Source organism: Saccoglossus kowalevskii, chromosome 19 (assembly GCF_978046115.1).
Source record: "Saccoglossus kowalevskii chromosome 19, keSacKowa6.1, whole genome shotgun sequence".
In the NCBI taxonomy this organism is placed as follows: Eukaryota; Metazoa; Hemichordata; class Enteropneusta; family Harrimaniidae; genus Saccoglossus; species Saccoglossus kowalevskii.
Genome location: NC_140659.1, coordinates 2,417,995 through 2,442,157, shown reverse-complemented (window position 1 = coordinate 2,442,157; position 24,163 = coordinate 2,417,995). Strand labels below are relative to the sequence as shown.

The window sequence follows — 24,163 nt, the reverse complement described above, 5'->3', positions numbered from 1 at the left end:
GAAGTTGATAATACTTATAAATATAATTATACAAATTCATTTGACAGTATGCAACAAGTAAGCAACATTTAGACATTGTACATTAAATCATTGAACAGAAAACCATGGACACTGTCATGCAAACAAACAAATACGAGTAAGAATCATGAAATCATATAAAAAGTGGATAAATTTAAACAGTTATTATATAACAAAGACCAACACTATTATTCGAGATGAAATATAAAATATTAATTACAATATATTGAATAATACTGTAGAAATACAAACAATTCATCTTAAAGAAAAAGTCAAGGTAAACAACATAATGATCACAGATGAAAGAGCTCCAAAAATGTAGGAGAATGAAATTATTTTCTCACAACAGGATATGATGTCATACTTTACACATAATCCTTTGCTGAAGAATCAAGATGGTGGACTACAAAAATTGATGAAAATTTGAATATCTAAAGAATGAAAAGTGACATGAAAAAAATGTCAATTGCCTTTTCTTACATCTGCAGAGCTCTTTCATCTGGGAGTATTGTTGTTAGCCTAGACTTTTCCTTTAACCACCAGACTTTCTTGCCATAGTTTTTTTTTTATATTTTTCAATATTTCTGGAAATGAACCCTAATCTTGGCACATTTTTGTCCCAATCTACTGAAGGAAGGTGCAGACTATAAATAGGACTATTTGGTGAATGAAAAGAGAGAACTGGTGGTGAAAGTCTAGTAATTTTAGTAACTACACTTTTAGCATGGACAACACAGCTATCGTTTCGATCAGTTATTATGAATGACTTCACAGCCTACCAAAACTATCTCTGAGAATGGACTTCCTTCATGTCAATTCTACAGTAATACTGCAAAGTCTCATTGCAACAGTGGATCACATTATCCCATGAAAGATTCCACTGCAGCCAGCCACATTGAAGATTTGTGTACCATCTGTGATTCCATTGTCACATTGATCTATCATGTGCAAATTGTAATTGAATACAATCTTGATAAAGACAACTGTTGACAGTAAAATGTTACATCCATTGTCCATAGAGTTCTGCATAGTCAGGTGGATCCCTATCTTGACCACAATCAGTTATTAACACTTCATTTTCCATTGTTGAAATTGGATTTTTCTTTAAAAACAAAGAAACAATTTTAATATATGATGTGCTGTCATTGTTGTCAATATGGCTTTCCAAGTATGAATATCAATTGCATTTTTACATGGCCTTTTTAAAAAAAATAGTCATGGTCAATGACTTGGTCAACACAAGTCATGCACACATGTATGGCAACGTTCAGTCATGCACACATGTATGGCAACGTTCAGTCATGCACACATGTATGGCAACATTCAGTCATGCACACATGTATGGCAACATTCAGTCATGCACACATGTATGGCAATGTTCAGTCATGCACACATGTATGGCAACGTTCAGTCATGCACACATGTATGGCAACGTTCAGTCATGCACACATGTATGGCAACGTTCAGTCATGCACACATGTATGGCAACGTTCAGTCATGCACACATGTATGGCAACGTTCACTCATGCACACATGTATGGCAACGTTCACTCATGTACACATGTATGGCAACGTTCACTCATGTACACATGTATGGCAACATTCAGTCATGCACACATGTATGGCAACATTCAGTCATGCAGACATGTATGGCAACATTCAGTCATGCACACATGTATGGCAACATTCAGTCATGCACACATGTATGGCAACATTCAGTCAGACACACATGTATGGCAACATTCAGTCAGGCACACATGTATGGCAACATTCAGTCAGGCACACATGTATGGCAACATTCAGTCAGGCACACATGTATGGCAACATTCAGTCAGGCACACATGTATGGCAACATTCAGTCAGGCACACATGTATGGCAACATTCAGTCATGCACACATGTATGGCAACATTCAGTCATGCACACATGTATGGCAACACAAGTCATGCACACATGTATGGCAACATTCAGTCATGCACACATGTATGGCAACACAAGTCATGCACACATGTATGGCAACACAAGTCATGCACACATGTATGGCAACACAAGTCATGCACACATGTATGGCAACACAAGTCATGCACACATGTATGGCAACACAAGTCATGCACACATGTATGGCAACACAAGTCATGCACGCATGTATGGCAACACAAGTCATGCACGCATGTATGGCAACGTTCAGTCATGCACACATGTATGGCAACGTTCAGTCATGCACACATGTATGGCAACGTTCAGTCATGCACACATGTATGGCAACGTTCAGTCATGCACACATGTATGGCAACGTTCAGTCATGCACACATGTATGGCAACGTTCAGTCATGCACACATGTATGGCAACGTTCAGTCATGCACACATGTATGGCAACGTTCAGTCATGCACACATGTATGGCAACGTTCAGTCATGCACACATGTATGGCAACGTTCAGTCATGCACACATGTATGGCAACATTCAGTCAGGCACACATGTATGGCAACATTCAGTCAGGCACACATGTATGGCAACATTCAGTCAGGCACACATGTATGGCAACATTCAGTCAGGCACACATGTATGGCAACATTCAGTCAGGCACACATGAATGGCAACATTCAGTCAGGCACACATGAATGGCAACATTCAGTCAGGCACACATGAATGGCAACATTCAGTCAGGCACACATGTATGGCAACATTCAGTCAGGCACACATGTATGGCAACATTCAGTCAGGCACACATGTATGGCAACATTCAGTCAGGCACACATGTATGGCAACATTCAGTCATGCACACATGTATGGCAACATTCAGTCATGCACACATGTATGGCAACATTCAGTCAGGCACACATGTATGGCAACATTCAGTCAGGCACACATGTATGGCAACATTCAGTCAGGCACACATGTATGGCAACATTCAGTCAGGCACACATGTATGGCAACATTCAGTCAGGCACACATGTATGGCAACATTCAGTCATGCACACATGTATGGCAACATTCAGTCATGCACACATGTATGGCAACACAAGTCATGCACACATGTATGGCAACACAAGTCATGCACACATGTATGGCAACATTCAGTCATGCACACATGTATGGCAACACAAGTCATGTACACATGTATGGCAACACAAGTCATGCACACATGTATGGCAACACAAGTCATGCACACATGTATGGCAACACAAGTCATGCACACATGTATGGCAACACAAGTCATGCACGCATGTATGGCAACGTTCAGTCATGCACGCATGTATGGCAACGTTCAGTCATGCACACATGTATGGCAACGTTCAGTCATGCACACATGTATGGCAACGTTCAGTCATGCACACATGTATGGCAACGTTCAGTCATGCACACATGTATGGCAACGTTCAGTCATGCACACATGTATGGCAACGTTCAGTCATGCACACATGTATGGCAACGTTCAGTCATGCACACATGTATGGCAACGTTCAGTCATGCACACATGTATGGCAACGTTCAGTCAGGCACACATGTATGGCAACATTCAGTCAGGCACACATGTATGGCAACATTCAGTCAGGCACACATGTATGGCAACATTCAGTCAGGCACACATGTATGGCAACATTCAGTCAGGCACACATGTATGGCAACATTCAGTCAGGCACACATGAATGGCAACATTCAGTCAGGCACACATGAATGGCAACATTCAGTCAGGCACACATGAATGGCAACATTCAGTCAGGCACACATGTATGGCAACATTCAGTCAGGCACACATGTATGGCAACATTCAGTCAGGCACACATGTATGGCAACATTCAGTCATGCACACATGTATGGCAACATTCAGTCATGCACACATGTATGGCAACACAAGTCATGCACACATGTATGGCAACACAAGTCATGCACACATGTATGGCAACACAAGTCATGCACACATGTATGGCAACACAAGTCATGCACACATGTATGGCAACACAAGTCATGCACACATGTATGGCAACGTTCTGTCATGCACACATGTATGGCAACGTTCAGTCATGCACACATGTATGACAACGTTCAGTCATGCACACATGTATGACAACGTTCAGTCATGCACACATGTATGGCAACGTTCAGTCATGCACACATGTATGGCAACATTCAGTCATGCACACATGTATGGCAACATTCAGTCAGGCACACATGTATGGCAACATTCAGTCAGGCACACATGTATGGCAACACTCAGTCAGGCACACATGTATGGCAACACTCAGTCAGGCACACATGTATGGCAACACTCAGTCAGGCACACATGTATGGCAACATTCAGCCATGCACACATGTATGGCAACATTCAGTCATGCACACATGTATGGCAACATTCAGTCATGCACACATGTATGGCAACATTCAGTCAGGCACACATGTATGGCAACATTCAGTCAGGCACACATGTATGGCAACATTCAGTCAGGCACACATGTATGGCAACATTCAGTCAGGCACACATGTATGGCAACACAAGTCATGCACACATGTATGGCAACACAAGTCATGCACACATGTATGGCAACACAAGTCATGCACACATGTATGGCAACACAAGTCATGCACACACGTATGGCAACACAAGTCATGCACACACGTATGGCAACGTTCTGTCATGCACACACGTTTGGCAACGTTCAGTCATGCACACATGTATGGCAACGTTCAGTCATGCACACATGTATGACAATGTTCAGTCATGCACACATGTATGGCAACGTTCAGTCATGCACACATGTATGGCAACATTCAGTCATGTACACATGTATGGCAACATTCAGTCATGCACACATGTATGGCAACATTCAGTCAGGCACACATGTATGGCAACATTCAGTCATGCACACATGTATGGCAACACTCAGTCAGGCACACATGTATGGCAACATTCAGTCATGCACACATGTATGGCAACATTCAGTCATGCACACATGTATGGCAACATTCAGTCATGCACACATGTATGGCAACATTCAGTCATGCACACATGTATGGCAACATTCAGTCATGCACACATGTATGGCAACATTCAGTCATGCACACATGTATGGCAACATTCAGTCAGGCACACATGTATGGCAACATTCAGTCAGGCACACATGTATGGCAACATTCAGCAAACTTCTTACTGAGTGAATTGTTGTGCAAATTAGCAATTATCTCAGCTTCTTTTTAGTGCACATCCCAGAACTTTAAAAAAAAATTAGCTTCTAGAGGCTTTGACCTTTTGTTTTGAAATTTTTACAAATGATTGACAATGTGTTTATCTTCAAAACAACAACAATAGTACAGACAAACAACTAACCTGGGTGTTAATTTATACATAAACTTGAATTCGTGAAATTTGAGCTGCTGCCCAGCAAAATTGACAACCGGTAGACAGTTTTCATGACGGCGTGTTCTTCATAGTAAACAGATGTACCCATAAACCAATTTTGACAGGAAATAGAAGCATGGTTTAGAAGCTTTTTTTTTAAATCACTTTTGACCAAAAAAGCACATTTTTGTGCATATTTCAAATTACAGTGTCCATAAAAAAAAATACTTACAAAATTTTTAAATTCATACAATAGGCTTTCCGAAAATATATAGTTTTGTGGACACAGGAGGTCATCTTGGTTTCCTAATTAACTAATTAAAATACCTGTCAGGTAAACTGCATCTGTACCTTAAAATGATTGACATTTGTATCTGATCGTCAAACAAGTACTTGTCCATATTGAGATATTGCTCAGGAACAGCATTCAAAATCAGCCATTTTGAATACATGTATTTATGAGGTATATATAACATGATGTATAACGAATATATAAAATTTGAATATAATCAGTCAAAGCATTTAAGAGATATGGCTCTAGAAGCCCAATCATTAAAACAAAATGGCCACCAGTCAGCCATTTTGAATCCAATCTGAAAAATAAAATGATGTGCATCGGGAACCTGTAATGTCTAATGTATGTTATAAGTTTGAACGAAATCCATCCATAAATGCCAGAAATGCTTGATATTTTATGATTTTTTAGCACAAAAATAGCCACCATTTGGCCACTTTGAATAGGATCGTCAGACCACTATATCTGTATATATATGACATGATGTATAATGAATATTTAAAATTTGAACATAATCAGTCAAAACAAGTCAGAGATATTGGTCTAGAACCCATTCATTAAAACAAAATGGCAGCCAGTCAGCCATATTGAATGTTATCTGAAAAACGAAATTATTTGCATCAAGGTCCCATAATGTCTAATGTATATATTAAGTTTGAACAAAATCCATCTGTAAACAGCCAAGAAATGCTTGATTTTGATGATTTTTAGCACAAAAATGGCCGCCATTCGACCATCTTGAATCAGATCGCGAAACAAATTGACGTGCATATGTATAATATCATGTATATTGTATGTGTGAAGTTTGATTGTGATTGGTCCAGGCATTTCTAAGATACAGGTCTGGACGCACGCACGCATGGACGCACACACAGCCACACGGAGGTCCGAACAGGGACTAACAAAAAAATGAACTCGTATCATCATGCCGACACAGATGGAAGAGAGCTTATACAGTTGATTTATAACAGACGAAGTAAATGGAAATCACTTTTCAATCCTTGTTGAGGCACAAACATATTTAAATGAGATGGTAAACAAGAGACGATGGCAACTCCATGTTGTGGCAGATTTACACACTACTACAGTTCGACTAAAGTTTACAAACACCATGGTCAGTCACACAAAGTCCCCCAAATTCAAAAGGGATTTTGAAATGCGTTGTAGAACACGAGACGAACAATTGTGCATACAGCGGGCCTTGATTTCAGCAGTTGCAACTGAAAACAGCTCTCCAGCAAAATTAGCAAAAATCGCTTGTGAACAGGAAGATATTTACTGGTGTACAGTGGACATGGACACTTGAAAGAACAGCCCATAGAACACAAAGCCTAAACTATCAGAAATTCGTAACACATAATTCAAGTGATGGTATAACAAAATAACTCATCATTTGTGAATTCAATCCATCAAAAAAATATAAAAACACTTTCATAAACAATTTTTATTATATAAACACACTTTGAAAAGAAACAAGATTCATAAACATAAATCTATTTGAATACATTGTCGCTACAAATTACACAATACTTATTTTTCAATGGCGTTTCTTCACAGCACAAACTCATGCACACGTGTGAGTACTCCGGTGACACATTTTAAAGCTACGCCCAAAATAGTCCATTATTTATTGCACAACTGTGACCAAACGACATCATTCTGTTAACATCCACACATTTTCATAAAATCTCCAATGCACTTTTTGACCATTCATAAGTAAAATACACTACAATTTACTCCAGAAAAACAATTTTTTGGTACATTCCTACATTCTTGCATACTAATGAGGGATTCAGACACATTCCAAGCGGAACACTTTTCTTGAACTAATAACAAAGCTGGTCAATTCTTTTCCAGCAATAACACTCAATGATAGTGAACTTATGCAATGAAAATCTTACCTTATGATAATTAACCAGATCATTTAATGTTTCGTGAGCGATTTGATTTGCACCAAAGAACTGATATGTGTTGTCAGAGGCATCTATAAGGAAATGCTTGCATCTGTCCTCATCTTTATATGAAATTACATAACCCCAAACTCGCTCACTGATACGAACAAGAAAAGTGCCGACTTGTTTTGACATCAGAAGGTCTTCAGCAACTGATCTCTTAATGATACCTGATGGAAGCAACAAATTACTGTAAATGCATTGATTATTTACTGGGTATTAATTTCGCTATTTTCGCTGATAAGTAAAATCTGCTAAATTAAAATTAAATCTACATAATCAAGTAAAATAACAATAAAACTCAATGTTTCCTTGACAAAATCGTAAAATTAAAACACAGTAAATATGCTCAAAACATGAAAATTAAATATCAGTGAAAATAACTGGTTTTACAGTATGATGGTAAAATAAATGGTTTTACAGTATGATAGTAAAATAAATGGTTTTACAGTATGATGGTGAAATAAATGGTTTTACAGTATGATGGTAAAATAAATGGTTTTACAGTATGATGGTAAAATAAATGGTTTTACAGTATGATGGTGAAATAAATGGTTTAACAGTATGATGGTAAAATAAATGGTTTTACAGTATGATGGTAAAATAAATGGTTTTACAGTATGATCGTAAAATAAATGGTTTTACAGTATGATGGTAAAATAAATGGTTTTACAGTATGATGGTAAAATAAATGGTTTTACAGTATGATGGTAAAATAAATGGTTTTACAGTATGATGGTAAAATAAATGGTTTTACAGTATGATGGTAAAATAAATGGTTTTACAGTATGATGGTAAAATAAATGGTTTTACAGTATGATGGTAAAATAAATGGTTTGACAGTATGATGGTAAAATAAATGGTTTTACAGTATGATGGTAAAATAAATGGTTTTACAGTATGATAGTAAAATAAATGGTTTTACAGTATGATGGTGAAATAAATGGTTTAACAGTATGATGGTAAAATAAATGGTTTTACAGTATGATGGTAAAATAAATGGTTTTACAGTATGATCGTAAAATAAATGGTTTTACAGTATGATGGTAAAATAAATGGTTTTACAGTATGATGGTAAAATAAATGGTTTTACAGTATGATGGTAAAATAAATGGTTTTACAGTATGATGGTAAAATAAATGGTTTTACAGTATGATGGTAAAATAAATGGTTTTACAGTATGATGGTAAAATAAATGGTTTTACAGTATGATGGTAAAATAAATGGTTTGACAGTATGATGGTAAAATAAATGGTTTTACGGTATGATGGTAAAATAAATGGTTTTACGGTATGATGGTAAAATAAATGGTTTTACAGTATGATGGTAAAATGAATGGTTTAACAGTATGATGGTAAAATAAATGGTTTTACAGTATGATGGTAAAATAAATGGTTTTACAGTATGATGGTAAAATAAATGGTTTTACAGTATGATGGTGAAATAAATGGTTTTACAGTATGATAGTAAAATAAATGGTTTTACAGTATGATGGTGAAATAAATGGTTTTACAGTATGATGGTGAAATAAATGGTTTAACAGTATGATGGTAAAATAAATGGTTTTACAGTATGATGGTGAAATAAATGGTTTTACAGTATGATGGTAAAATAAATGGTTTAACAGTATGATGGTGAAATAAATGGTTTTACAGTATGATGGTAAAATAAATGGTTTTACAGTATGATGGTAAAATAAATGGTTTTACAGTATGATGGTAAAATAAATGGTTTTACAGTATGATGGTAAAATAAATGGTTTTACAGTATGATGGTAAAATAAATGGTTTTACGGTATGATGGTAAAATAAATGGTTTTACAGTATGATGGTAAAATGAATGGTTTAACAGTATGATGGTAAAATAAATGGTTTTACGGTATGATGGTAAAATAAATGGTTTTACAGTATGATAGTAAAATAAATGGTTTTACAGTATGATGGTAAAATAAATGGTTTTACAGTATGATGGTAAAATAAATGGTTTTACAGTATGATGGTAAAATAAATGGTTTAACAGTATGATGGTGAAATAAATGGTTTTACAGTATGATGGTGAAATAAATGGTTTTACAGTATGATGGTAAAATAAATGATTTTACAGTATGATGGTAAAATAAATGGTTTTACAGTATGATGGTGAAATAAATGGTTTTACAGTATGATGGTAAAATAAATGGTTTTACAGTATGATTGTGAAATAAATGGTTTTACAGTATGATGGTCCACTACTAACAGTTACTATCATTTATCCAAAGTACTGGAGTTGATAGCATTTTTACCCCAAAATTTTTAAAATTGAAGATATCCTCACAAAATTTAAAAATAAAGGAGGTACTTATCCGGGTAAGAGCCCATGCCTGGACAAACGCCCACCCCCCACTTTTGACACAATAAAGAAGTTGAGGTCATATCCGGGCACACGCCCAGGGGTTCTTTTTCTACACAAAAAATAACAAAAAACAATTTTCTATTCGTTGACTGTGGTTGTATTAACAGTTGACTTTCTTGAAGTCTGTCGTGATATAAAAATTCTTTAAATATAATCGTTAATTGCGTAAAACAAAGGGTGAACGCGAAATAGCTGCGACAGCAAAATAGGTATTTCGCTTTCTGCCTTCAGGGCAGCGCATTCACCACTGATTTACATTTATTTTTCAGAATCATAACAGTCAGCAAGTCTATAAAAATATATATTAAAGCAGAAACGGTAGTTCTCTTTTTGAAATATGTCGTGGCCCTACAAAGGGCCGGCCGTTTGGTTTGTGCTTTCTTAGAAACGATTCGAGCAAATCATATAAGGAGAGCCTAAGAAGTGTCGCACTCGTTCGACTTTAGCGTCGTCGACAATGAAACCAATGTTGCAATATTGTAGCAACCCGTACCTGGGAGAATGATTGAAATCACGTTATTTTTATATACCCTATATATAAAATATGTTTTTGAAATGCAGTCCCTCACCTCCTTGGCTATTTTCGCTGATTTTTCGGCGCCAGAGCGATTCACTTCCCAAAAATTTGGGTTCTCCGGGCGTCTCTAATAAATACCCTAACCACCGGACTGAATTAGCTAAATTATGAAAAAATCAGTCGTTTTTGGCCTCAACGTTTTTTTGCTTGGAACACAGGTCACTCGGATCAAATGGTTTCTATTGTTTCGAGTCTGTTGTGTGTCTAGAAACATAACTTTGTTTTTTGGTGAATATAGAACATGCTCTTATCCAATAAACGATTTTGATATGCATATCGTACAATTTTAATAGTTCCTTATTGTAACATCTCCCATAAAAATAGTCCTCTACTCTCGAGAATTTGACGATGGTACTAGCCCAGAATTGACTTTCTGTTCAGCGCGTCTTTGATTATAGCAATGTTTACGCCACTGTACGAAAATACGCACACTCACGAATTTGACAACACTCACTTGAGCGTTTTATGATAGTGGGAATAGAAGCAATACCAGTTACATCACTCATGAAGATTGATGATTCGATTGCTGGCCAGGATAGATGTATTTAGTGTTCATTTCTATGCACTATGTCTACACCTGTGATTCTCAATTTCGATGTGTAAAATCATATCGCTGCTGTGGACAGCGACGGCTGACAGATTGTTTTGGTTCTGTGGTTCTCTTGGCATGATTTTTAGGTTTCTGCTTTTTAAATATTTTGATGTTTACTCGGTCGTATTTTGTATATACCACTCAGACACTGACAACAAGTAAGTAAACGGGCTGGAACATAGTCAACATGCCAGTGGGACTCTGAAAGCCCCGGAGAAAGCGTCATCTTAATCTTAAGCGTCATCGTCAACATTAATGAACGAAATTTACATTACAATCTCATGCTTCCGAACAATCTGATATTTATGCTGGATAACAAAGTATACAAGTACTGTCTACGATGTACTGCAAAATGGAAATAACATACCTATTTAACCGTTGTTGATTTTTGTACAAAATTCCAAGAACACAAAACAAACAACTGACAACAATCGACAAAACAAAAACAAAAATATAAGAAAAAGATACTGTGGAACTCATTGCAAATGTAAATACAAAATAAATGTCAGTGAATACAATATTTATTAATTTGCAGCCTCCATGGACAAGTTCACAGCCTCTAATATTACAAAACCGTTAGTTGTGAATTGAACTTTAAATCTCATCAGGATTTCCACATGAAGTTACACAGATAGAAAAAAGGTCACGACTCGGTTAGCCTTGCTCAACTGGTTCGTAACCAGTCCTGTGATTGGTTGTTGACAAATGCTGAACAGGCCACGCCTCCAACAGTGCTGTGTGTTCGGGCAAACCGTTAATTATTCGTAAATGGAGTCAATTTGTGTAGTTTTCTTGATTTATTCTGCAGATATAGGTAAAATATAGGTAAGGCTTTGGCGAAATTTGAAAGAGCAACTAATATTCTTCAACCTTGTATTTTTTTATAGATTTTATTTTTCATTCTGTTCACCTTTTTTTTCCAGATCTGAGAAGTTTTTTCAAATAGCTATGAATTTTTATAATTTTTACTGTGTAAATTTGTGAATTATTATTGATCTTGTATGACATTTGACTCGTAATTTGTCGCAGTTTAACCCCTGACATTTTAATTCATTTTGAGTTCACGCGTATTGGGCGTGTTTGTCAATGGGAAAATCCTAATTCAAATGATTCCTCATTGTCGATTTTTATTATTTCTGGTTTATTTGTCACATTATAAGCAATACATTAATTTTGTTTTACTTATGATGTTGCATATTGTTCATTTATTTCCGTTGCATGTTTTCATTTGCCGTTCTATTCCCTGTCGCAGTTTTATCTCCGTGTTGTCAATTTTTGTTTTTTTGCCGGGGATATCCTGGCAAGCTATTTTTTGGCAATTTTCTATGTTCAGGACTCTGGGCTTATACCCCGATAAATATGGTAATATTAAAAAAACAGATTCGTGATTTTCTAAAAGGAGTTGAAATATTATTTTTTATTAAAAATTACATTATTATTCATCAAAATAGGAAAATTGACAATACTGTTACTAATAGAGGGGCTCAAGAAGGTACATTAGTAGCAAGTATGAAAGCAGATGTTGACAGATACCGGTAATCAGTAAACACAACATTGAAATTGATAGATAGTAAAACTAAAAACTAACATTTCTATCTATACTGACATATAAGTTTTGAATTACTGGAATCAGAAGAGAATTGTTGACAATGACAACGATGACAATGACAATGATGACATTCCATTTCCTTCCAGGCAGTGTAATAAACCAAAATATTTTAGTATACAAAGAATTCAACTCACCGTGAAACCATTTTGCTGGTCTGTTGGTTTTTGGGTCAATTCCAGTCATTTTGGGTTTTTCCACTTCAAGAAACCATTCAGTAATATCACGTCTATTGCGAGGGCGATCTGGACGGGTTTTCTGAGGTCTGAATATATTGAATACATATATCACAAGTCAATTTATTATCAAAATAGTAGTTTATAAATAAATAAACGCTGCTCGGACTGATAAGTATGATATATTGAAGATAATATTTGGTAATCGTAGTCCTAAATAACTATTAGCTATTAACTATTTAGCTATTTTTAATAGTTATTTAGGACTACGATTACCAAATATTATCTTCAATTTATTATCAAATCTGATCTGCAATTTTGTTTAGGAAAGCTACCATATCACGCTGAAGGGAATTCAATTTGGTTTGTGAATATATTTTGCGAAATATAGTGACATGTTAAATTTAGGCAGAGGGTTTTCAATCCGCCAATTCACATAGTTCATAATCACCATATACTCTGGTCAGTCAAAACGACTATTTTGAACTGTAGGCATTGATTTTCTTCCATGTCACGCAACACGTGACCGAGGCAAAGAGGTCAGCGCCATCTTGCCCTGTCTTTACTCCCCTGTTTTCTCTGTATGAGAGGACTAAGCAAAACGAAAAGTGGGGTGGTCGAGAGGGATCCGGAATCTATGGTGGGTAATAACTATGTGAATTGGCGGGTTGAAAACCCTCTGCCTAAATTCACTATGTTCAATTAATGACTTTTTGAACTGTAGCCATAGTCAGATTCCGGGGGGTGGCGGGTTTCCGAGCAAAACAGAAAATAACAGAGTACTCGAACTTATGACTTATGACTACCACCTAGCTATGACCAGTGAAAAATGGTGTTTTACCTTACCGATGTCATCCCATTGGTAAAAGCATACTGCTGATAGGGTGACAGGGTCGGCATTACCTGAAGGGCTAGACCCAAACCCAATATGGAGTAACTAGCATTCCAAAGAAGAGGCCGAAACAGTTCTGCATGAGGGCATAGGCTGAAAAGCGAGATCTGGGATGTCCAAGGAGCACTGACGAGAGAAAATTCTTTGCACAAATCTGTAGCCAAGACTGCTGCATGGCCTATGCGCAGGGATCCCTGTGGTCGTTTGGGCTGGGTCAACAATCCAAGTTTGACCCGCAACGATGGGACCCACCCTAAAAAGACCTTCCTCAATGGAATACGCGTCTCTTAGGCAATAATAGATGAAGACATTTTGCGTTCTCCAGCAGCCTGCCCTCAGGACACGCTAGAGGAGTTTGTGATCGCATGACCCTCATGCACTTGTACTTGTCCTGATCCTCCTAGCCAACAATATTGGCCAGAGGGGGGATGGCGATCGGCTGTGGATCATACCCTGGGATTTGGTTCCTAGCAAGAAACCCGATTTGGGTCTCTAGCACAGATTGATTGTCCATAAAGGTGGCACAACCATCCGAAAGGGACAGAGCCCCTAACTCAGAATTAGACATAATTAGTTAGAATTAGTAGGCAGACTGTTTTCCATGCCAAATATTTCAGTGGTGCTGATTCCAGCGGTTCAAAGGGTGGTTGTCAAACCGGTGGACGAAGAATCAGCAACCTGGCCAACAGTGTGGTGATATGGATCAATCTCCCTTTCACTACACCAATCAACGTATGCCTGCCACTTGAAGTCGTAGGTTGCATTGGTGGAACCCCTATTCGCCAGGCCAGAACGTTGGCAGCCCACTCAGATAAACCTTCCATCTGTGCTATCTACTGAGAGCCTCCCGCGTGTTAGTTAGCTGCGCTCATTGATAGTGTGCCATCCCGCTGGAGCAGCAGATCCGGGATGTCTGGAAGCACTACCGGTGTCTCAACTAACATTTCCAACAGTAGTGAAACCAGGTGTTGGTTTGCCTGTTTGGCGCCACCAGCGTCAAGATGCAGGTGTGCTGCTGTAGAGGTTTCTCTAGTACCCAGAAAAACAGCAGGACAGGAGGAAAGGTATATGCGCCCGTGTGGGCTTGCAGGATCGATAATGAGTCCAAGGTCGATGCTCCTGGAGTTGGCAGGAGTGTCACATACACCGGGAGCTTGGCATTCCGGGGTGTGGCTAATAGGTGCAACTTGGGACTGTCCCACAGCTGAAACAGTCTGGAAGCTGCCCATAGGGGAGAGGGTGTGCGTCTGACTGTTCCGCACCCCTGTGCAGTTAGATCCACGATGGGGACCTGGTCCCCCCTTTCTTGTTGATGTAGGAGACCACCGCTGTGTTGTCCATGAGGATCAAGACTCTGCGGTCCTGAACTAAGGGTTGAAAGTCCAAGGGAACCCCCTGCCTGAGGTTGGCAATTGCCATCCACCAGGGCAAGGCATCCCTCGCTTGGTCCGAGAGTTACTCGGCTCTCCAGTTCCCATAGGTGAGACAGGTGTTGCAATAAGTGCTTTGCACTTGGCGGAACTACACAGCGTTAAGATCTCAAGCCAAAGATGCTCGTCAGTTCTCGGAGTGACACAGAGGCAACAAGCCTACAATGGGTGCACAAAGCCTACCTCTGTGTCTAACTCCATGCCCAGAAACGATTCAAATGTTCAGACTCTGCCCCCTGCCAAACACTTGCCTGTTCCCTTGTCACAGACAGAAGCATCAAACTTGCATCCTTGTGACCTGAGGGTGGGGGCACAACCGCCCGAGAAAGGGGATGATCCACCACCTGATCCTGGCCCCTGCCAAGAGAGCCAGATGCCACTGCAGGATATCACACATAGCTGTGAGTTGTCCCGCTAACAAATGTGTCTACTGGTCTAGGAGACTGGTGCGTTCCGCCTCTGAGATTTCAGAGTCCTGGAGACCCACCGTAATACATTCCAGTGTGCTGGCTCCAAAAGTCAATGGATTGCAACTCTGCTCTTAGGGTGTGGTGGACTGTTTCTGACTAAGAAGCTGAGAAACTCCACAGAACGTGGCCATCCCCTTTTACCAGTCCACCAACATCGTACCGATAGGATAGCGCTTGGTCCAGCGGAAGGCGTTAATCATACATGTATATAGGACTATATTCTTCCACAGGGGACCGATGCCATCCCATCCCATCACTGTCTTTGCACCCCTGCCACATTCAGTATTCTGCCAGATCAGGGGAGCTGTGCAGTCGTTGTTGCCTGTGATCCTGTCGTCTCGGATCCCAGAAACCATGGCACTACCAGAGCGACTGCTTCAGGACCAAAGGTGAAAGTATGAACATTAGGTCACTAGGACAATTGCCCTCCCTACACCCCTCCCCAATGGTGTGGTTCACGAAGTCATTTTGGATAACGAACTTCCAGGGGCCACCAGAACCTGCAAGGTCAGACATCGTTGAACCCTCCTTTTCAAGGCCGTGTCCGATCAAACGCCTGTTGTCGGAACGGTCCCCAGCGGGAACACCTGCGGGTCATCTAAGGGGGAGAGACCCGTAGTGGAGGCAGTATTCTGGGGAAAAGGTAGCAACAGGAATGGGAATGAGAATTTTAATTTTTTAATGAAAATAAAGTAGCCAGGGTCCAAGAACCGTAGTTGAACAAATCATTATAATACAGACACTGCACCTTTCCCGGGACCTCGCACTTGCTGATGAAGTCACTAAATTTTTCAGTTACCACTTCATCTTTCTTCCTTCCACGGTCAATGTCACTTGCTTGTCAAGCCATGCTCATCGAAATTTGTTCTTAATGTCTTTATCGATCTCTCGAACAGCTGACACATCTTTTGTAACCATGTTCACCATTATCGCTGCATGAAACTTGTAAAAAATGATCCAACGCAGCTAACAATTGAAGCAATAAAATGGCGTCATTGGTGAAAAGTAAAATGAAAGCACTTCACTGATTGGCCCCTCATAGCAAACGCAGCCAATCATGTTAATCGTTACATATTACTTTGAACACACTTCGGATTTTACGATTGCACTGATGAAGAGTCACGAACATTCCGGATTGGAGACACCAGAGTTGTCTCCCTTCGACCATACAATGATACAGGCCTCTTGCAGCTGACAACAATGACCCGACAGGGTGTTCACTTCCGGTGAATGAACAAGATTTGTATTCTTACCCCCCCCCCCCTAAAATTTTCCCTTCGGATTTAGACGTTTCAGAAAATCGTTCCCTGGGGCTTAGAAATGTCTCATTACTGTCGGAAGTGGGGGAGAGACAAATCAATGTCCTGCCCTGCTTGGTCCCCTTTCTTATCGGAGGTCTGACTGCCAGCCCTCAACGCAGCAGCACCCAAGGTACTGGTAGTCAAATGGGAGGACTAACCCTCTTCTCACTCGAGCCTGTAGTGCTTCCCAAACTGCTGGCACGACTAGCCTAAGCTTGGGCAATGCGATCAGTCTCGGCAACATAAACGCGGTTCTGAAACTATCCTAGGTTTTAGGGTCCCAATTGAAGCACATGCACTCATGGCAAGTGATTACTGTATCAATCCAAGCCACAGCAATCATTGATATCAACCAAAGATAAAATACTGTGTGATTATATATTTATCATATGCTTATTTCCACAGTACAGTGAAACAGTGTAGTGTTGACAGTGGAAATATTACTGATATAACAACAAATGCAAATATGTTATTGTGCTCATCTTGTGCTCAGAAAATGAACAATATGTATAGTATCAAAGCAATGGGACTTGCTGTTTTCAACAAGAATTTAAAAATATCACTTTTCACCAAAAATGACAAAAACAATGATCAAAATTACATAATTGAAGATATCACCACGAAATTAACAAATCTGAAAGAGGTCCACATGTAGTACCTATATATGTAATATAAAAACAATCAGACTTGCGATTTTCAACAAGAAGTCGAAAATATCACTTTTTACCAAAAATGACAAAAATATTCACCAAAATTAAAGAATTAAAGATATCATTACAAAATGAACAAATCTGAGAGAGGTCCACATGTAGTACTTATATATGTAGTATCAAAGCAATTGAACTTGCGGTTTTTAATAAGAAGTCGAAAATATCACTTTTTACCAAAAATGACAAAAATATTCACCAAAATTAGAGAATTGAAGATATCATTACAAAATGAACAAATCTGAGAGAGGTCTACATGTAGTACTTATATATGTAGTATCAAAGCAATTGGACTTGCGGTTTTTAATAAGAAGTCGAAAATATCACTTTTTACCAAAAATGACAAAAATATTCACCAAAATTAGAGAATTGAAGATATCATTACAAAATGAACAAATCTGAGAGAGGTCTACATGTAGTACTTATATATGTAATATCAAAGCAATTGGACTTGCGGTTTTTAACAAGAAGTCGAAAATATCACTTTTTACTAAAAATGACAAAAATATTCACCAAAATTAGAGAATTGAAGTTATCATTACAAAATGAACAAATCTGAGAGAGGTCTACATGTAGTACTTATATATGTAATATCAAAGCAATTGGACTTGCGGTTTTTAACAAGAAGTCGAAAGTATCACTTTTTACTAAAAATGACAAAAATATTCACCAAAATTAGAGAATTGAAGATATCATTACAAAATGAACAAATCTGAGAGAGGTCTACATGTAGTACTTTATATATGTAATAACAAAGCAATTGAACTTGCGGTTTTTAACAAGAAGTCGAAAATATCACTTTTTACTAAAAATGACAAAAATATTCACCAAAATTAGAGAATTGAAGATATCATTACAAAATGAACAAATCTGAGAGAGGTCTACATGTAGTACTTATATATGTAATATCAAAGCAATTGGACTTGCGGTTTTTAACAAGAAGTCGAAAATATCACTTTTTACTAAAAATGACAAAAATATTCACCAAAATTAGAGAATTGAAGATATCATTACAAAATGAACAAATCTGAGAGAGGTCTACATGTAGTACTTTATATATGTAATAACAAAGCAATTGAACTTGCGGTTTTTAACAAGAAGTCGAAAATATCACTTTTTACTAAAAATGACAAAAATATTCACCAAAATTAGAGAATAGAAGATATCATTACAAAATGAACAAATCTGAGAGAGGTCTACCCAAGGTACATATACACCAAGTATCAAAGCATTCAGGCTTATAGTTTTCAAGAAGAAGTCAAAAAAGTAAAACATTGACACTGACGACGACGGACAATCACTCATATGATAATCTCCGCTCGACAAAGTCGACAGCGGAGCTAAAAAACAGTGTGACGCTGGTGATATGGGTTTTTGATCTGTCCTGTCCTGTCAGCACATGTGACAATAATTCAAATTCACACATACACATTTTATTTATTTACCTTGGTGGCAATGCTGGTTTTGGTTTGTGTAAGTTTTGTTGCATAGCTTGTTCCACAACACCAGGCATGCCTAAAGTTGAATAGTCAACAGACATTCGCAAACTCCTCCTGGCTTGTTTTGCACGTTCACTTCTATGCCTATCTGCAATTTTAGACTTCTCTTCTGTGGAATGATGAATTATCTCTTGTTGGATTATTTATTGTTAATGCTCCAAGACGACCACCACATACTATAGTAAGTAAAGTACATGCAATATCATGTGTACTGATATAATAGTTATTATTAAGCTATTATTCAGGGCCAAACAAAAATAATAAAGATATTTATAGACTTGCCACTTACGTTGTTCTTTCCAAAATTCATCAGTCTGTTTACTTTCTGTTTCAGCATCCTTGTTATTTCTTTCTCTTTTTTGTTTTCCTCTCTGATAAATTTCCTGTGCTCTGAGTTGCCATTTCTTCCGGAGATCTTCTTCCCTGGATTTACTTTCCTTTTCCTCCTTCTCCTGGTAAAATAATAGTGTTATACATAAGACATTATTAGTCTTGCTATTTTAAAAATAGATGCATATAATGTTGACAGGAATTTTGGGAAATTATTTCCTATGATTGGTTAATTAAAGAGCAGAATTTGTCTTAAGGTGAGAGGTCACCCATGCTAGTATGTATATTGATAATTCAATTAGAATTTGTCTTAAGGTGAGAGGTCACCCATGCTAGTATGTATATTGATAATTCAATTAGAATTTGTCTTAAGGTGAGAGGTCACCCATGCTAGTATGTATATTGATAATTCAATTAGAATTTGTCTTAAGGTGAGAGGTCACCCATGCTAGTATGTATATTGATAATTCAATTAGAATTTGTCTTAAGGTGAGAGGTCACCCATGCTAGTATGTATATTGATAATTCAATTAGAATTTGTCTTAAGGTGAGAGGTCACCCATGCTAGTATGTATATTGATAATTCAATTAGAATTTGTCTTAAGGTGAGAGGTCACCCATGCTAGTATGTATATTGATAATTCAATTAGAATTTGTCTTAAGGTGAGAGGTCACCCATGCTAGTATGTATATTGATAATTCAATTAGAATTTGTCTTAAGGTGAGAGGTCACCCATGCTAGTATGTATATTGATAATTCAATTAGAATTTGTCTTAAGGTGAGAGGTCACCCATGCTAGTATGTATATTGATAATTCAATTAGAATTTGTCTTAAGGTGAGAGGTCACCCATGCTAGTATGTATATTGATAATTCAATTAGAATTTGTCTTAAGGTGAGAGGTCACCCATGCTAGTATGTATATTGATAATTCAATTAGAATTTGTCTTAAGGTGAGAGGTCACCCATGCTAGTATGTATATTGATAATTCAATTAGAATTTGTCTTAAGGTGAGAGGTCACCCATGCTAGTATGTATATTGATAATTCAATTAGAATATGTCTTAAGGTGAAAGGTCACCCATGCTTGTGTAGCACATAAAGCAAGCCTTAGGCTTGTGAGAGAATTTAAATCTTTACTTGTACACGGAAAATTGCCCTGATATTTTAAGTTTTTCGATTGCATGTGCAAATCATCAGTACAGTACAGTACAGTACTGCACAGTACAGTACTGCACAGTCAAGTAGATATTCCTTGACATTATTATGTCAATGCAATATTATGTCTTTAAGGTTTTTCAACACATATATTCCATAGTACAACATGTTTACTTTCAATTTTCACTAGTAAACATAGTAGGAGTAGATGAATCACCCCAGTCAATCATGGAATACATGCAATGAATTATGGGTATTAATGTCAACAAGCAAGGAAGATCATTCAGAGCACATTGACAAAAACGAAAACATAGAATAAACAAAGAATTTTTTTTCTCAGCAATGGGAAAGGTTGGCTGCTGGGTTTCCAATGTGGAGTCAGTTGGAAGAACGCTACCCCTACTCTATGGTGCATTTGGTTGGAAGAGCAATACAAACAACAGCTCGAACAGTCACTGAATTAAGTCCAAATGTGTTATGTTTTTTGCATTCGTCTAATCTAAATTTGTGGAAAGTTTTTACTCTAAACCAACAACAAAATCTTGAACAATATTGAACACTTGCCATTTGGATTTTTCTCTTTTTTTCTTGTTCAAGTAATTCTGCCATTTGCCTTTCCTTTTCTTTTCTTTCTTTTTCCATCTGTGCTTCTAATTTGGCTTGTTTTAAAGTTGCGTATATGGCTGCTTCTTCTTGTTTCTTCTTTCTTTCAGCTTCAAGCCTGGCTTTCTCTCTCGCTATCCTGTCATCTTCAGCCTTTTGTTTCTCTAGTCTAATAGCTTCTTCCTTTGCTCTGTGAAAGTATAAATTGGTAATGATTTGTAAACTCTGCAAGTATTGATAAAACAAACAAAATACTGTGCTAGAACCTACATTGACCTAAACCTGAAAACAATTAAAAAAAACAAAAATATATGCAGGAGATATTAGAAGACAAAGCAGTGTTCCACCCAGGATTTTGGTCAGAAAAGGCAGCTAATTTACATATTAATTAGAATATAATATGCATAATTTAGTCTTGCTGTTGGTACATTTCCTTCACATTCACAGTGGACAATAAATTATTTTGTATTTTAGAATGTGAGTCAAAGATTAAGTCACAACACAAACATTATTTTTGATATTGGTATTATTAGACAGTAATTGTTCTAAATATTAGATATTATAATGTACTCATCTATGGCCAATATCTTAGATAGGAGGCCTGTATTATTATAATGTACTCATCTAGGGCCCATATCTTAGATAGGAGGCCTGTATTATTATAATGTACTCATTTAGGGCCCATATCTTAGATAGGAGGCCTGTATTGTTATAATGTACTCATCTAGGGCCCATATCTTAGATAGGAGGCCTGTATTGTTATAATGTACTCATCTAGGGCCCATATCTTAGATAGGAGGCCTGTATTGTTATAATGTACTCATCTAGGGCCCATATCTTAGATAGGAGGCCTGTATTATTATAATATACTCATCTAGGGCCCATATCATAGATAGGAGGCCTGTATTATTATAATGTACTCATCTAGGGCCCATATCTTAGATAGGAGGCCTGTATTATTATAATGTACTCATCTAGGGCCCATATCTCAGATAGGAGGCCTGTATTATTATAATGTACTCACCCAGGACCCATATCTTAGATAGGAACCCTGTATTATTATAATGTACTCACCCAGGACCCATCTCTTAGATAGGAGGCCTGTATTATTATAATGTACTCACCCAGGACCCATATCTTAGATAGGAACCCTGTATTATTATAATGTACTCACCCAGGACCCATCTCTTAGATAGGAGGCCTGTATTATTATAATGTACTCACCCAGGACCCATATCTTAGATAGGAGGCCTGTATTATTATAATGTGCTCACCCAGGACCCATATCTTAGATAGGAGGCCTATATTATTATAATGTGCTCATCCAGGGCCAACATCTTAGATAGGAGGCCTGTATTATTATAATGTACTCACCCAGGACCCACATCTTAGATAGGAGGCCTGTATTATTATAATGTACTCATCTAGGGCCCATATCTTAGATAGGAGGCCTGTATTATTACAATGTGCTCATCCAGGGCCCATATCTTAATAGATAGGACACCTGTATTATTATAATGTGCTCATCTAGGGCCAATACCTTAGATAGGAGGCCTGTATTATTATAATGTGCTCATCATCTGGCCCATATCCTAGATAGGAGGCCTGTATTATTATAATGTGCTCATCTAGGGCCCATAACTTAGATAGGAGGCCTGTATTATTATAATGTGCTCATCTAGGGCCCATAACTTAGATAGGAGGCCTGTATTATTATAATGTGCTCATCTAGGGCCCATAACTTAGATAGGACCCCTGTATTATTATAATGTACTAATCCAGGGCTCATATTTTAGATAGGACCCCTGTATTATTATAATGTACTCACCCAGGACCCATATCTTAGATTACATAGGATGCCTATATTATTATGATGTGCTCATCTAGGGTCAATATCTTAGATAGGACCCCTGTATTATTATAATGTGCTTATCTAGGGCCCATATCTTAGATAGGAGGCCTGTATTATTATAATGTGCTCATCTAGGGCCAATACCTTAGATAGGAGGCCTGTATTATTATAATGTGCTCATCTAGGGCCCATAACTTAGATAGGAGGCCTGTATTATTATAATGTGCTTATCTAGGACCCATATCTTAGATAGGAGGCCTGTATTATTATAATGTGCTCATCCAGGGCCCACATCTTAATAGATTGGACTTCTGTATTATTATAATGTGCTCATCTAGGGCCAATATCTTAGATAGGAGGCCTGTATTATTATAATGTGCTCATCCAGGGCCAATACCATAGATAGGAGGCCTGTATTATTATAATGTGCTCATCTAGGGCCCATAACTTAGATAGGAGGCCTGTATTATTATAATGTGCTCATCTAGGGCCAATATCTTAGATAGGAGGCCTGTATTATTATAATGTGCTCATCATCTGGCCCATATCTTAAATAGGAGGCCTGTATTATTATAATGTGCTCATCCAGGGCCAATATCTTAGATAGGAGGCCTGTATTATTATAATGTGCTCATCATCTGGCCCATATCTTAAATAGGAGGCCTGTATTATTATAATGTGCTCATCATCTGGCCCATATCTTAGATAGGAGGCCTGTATTATTATAATGTGCTCCTCTTGGGCCCATATCTTAGATAGGAGGCCTGTATTATTATAATGTGCTCATCTAGGGCCCATATCTTAGATAGGAGGCCTGTATTATTATAATGTACTCATCCAGGACCCATATCTTAATAGATATGACTCCTGTATTATTATAATGTACTCATCTAGGGCCAATATCTTAGATAGGAGGCCTGTATTATTATAATGTGCTCATCATCTGGCCCATATCTTAGATAGGAGGCCTGTATTA

At 37.7% G+C, this 24,163-nt stretch overlaps 1 protein-coding gene across 2 annotated transcripts in view; it reads right to left on the bottom strand.

Annotated features, from left to right (window-relative positions):
* The window catches only part of LOC102805276 (SH2 domain-containing protein 4A-like), a 43,179-nt gene continuing 19,016 nt past the window's right edge, over positions 1 to 24,163 (bottom strand). Inside the window, exons 4-9 of one of the 2 annotated variants that reach the window (XM_085493587.1) lie at positions 21,297 to 21,525; positions 19,534 to 19,696; positions 19,191 to 19,353; positions 12,907 to 13,034; positions 7,553 to 7,773; positions 1 to 1,120 (exon numbers count right to left, since the gene is read on the bottom strand). In XM_085493587.1, coding sequence (XP_085349713.1) covers positions 1,019 to 1,120; positions 7,553 to 7,773; positions 12,907 to 13,034; positions 19,191 to 19,353; positions 19,534 to 19,696; positions 21,297 to 21,525 — 1,006 coding nt within the window. In that variant the 3' untranslated portion in view covers positions 1 to 1,018. Of the gene's footprint in view, positions 1,121 to 7,552; positions 7,774 to 11,642; positions 11,966 to 12,906; positions 13,035 to 19,190; positions 19,354 to 19,533; positions 19,697 to 21,296; positions 21,526 to 24,163 lie in introns of those variants that run through there. The other variant, XM_085493588.1, reaches the window with a different exon arrangement.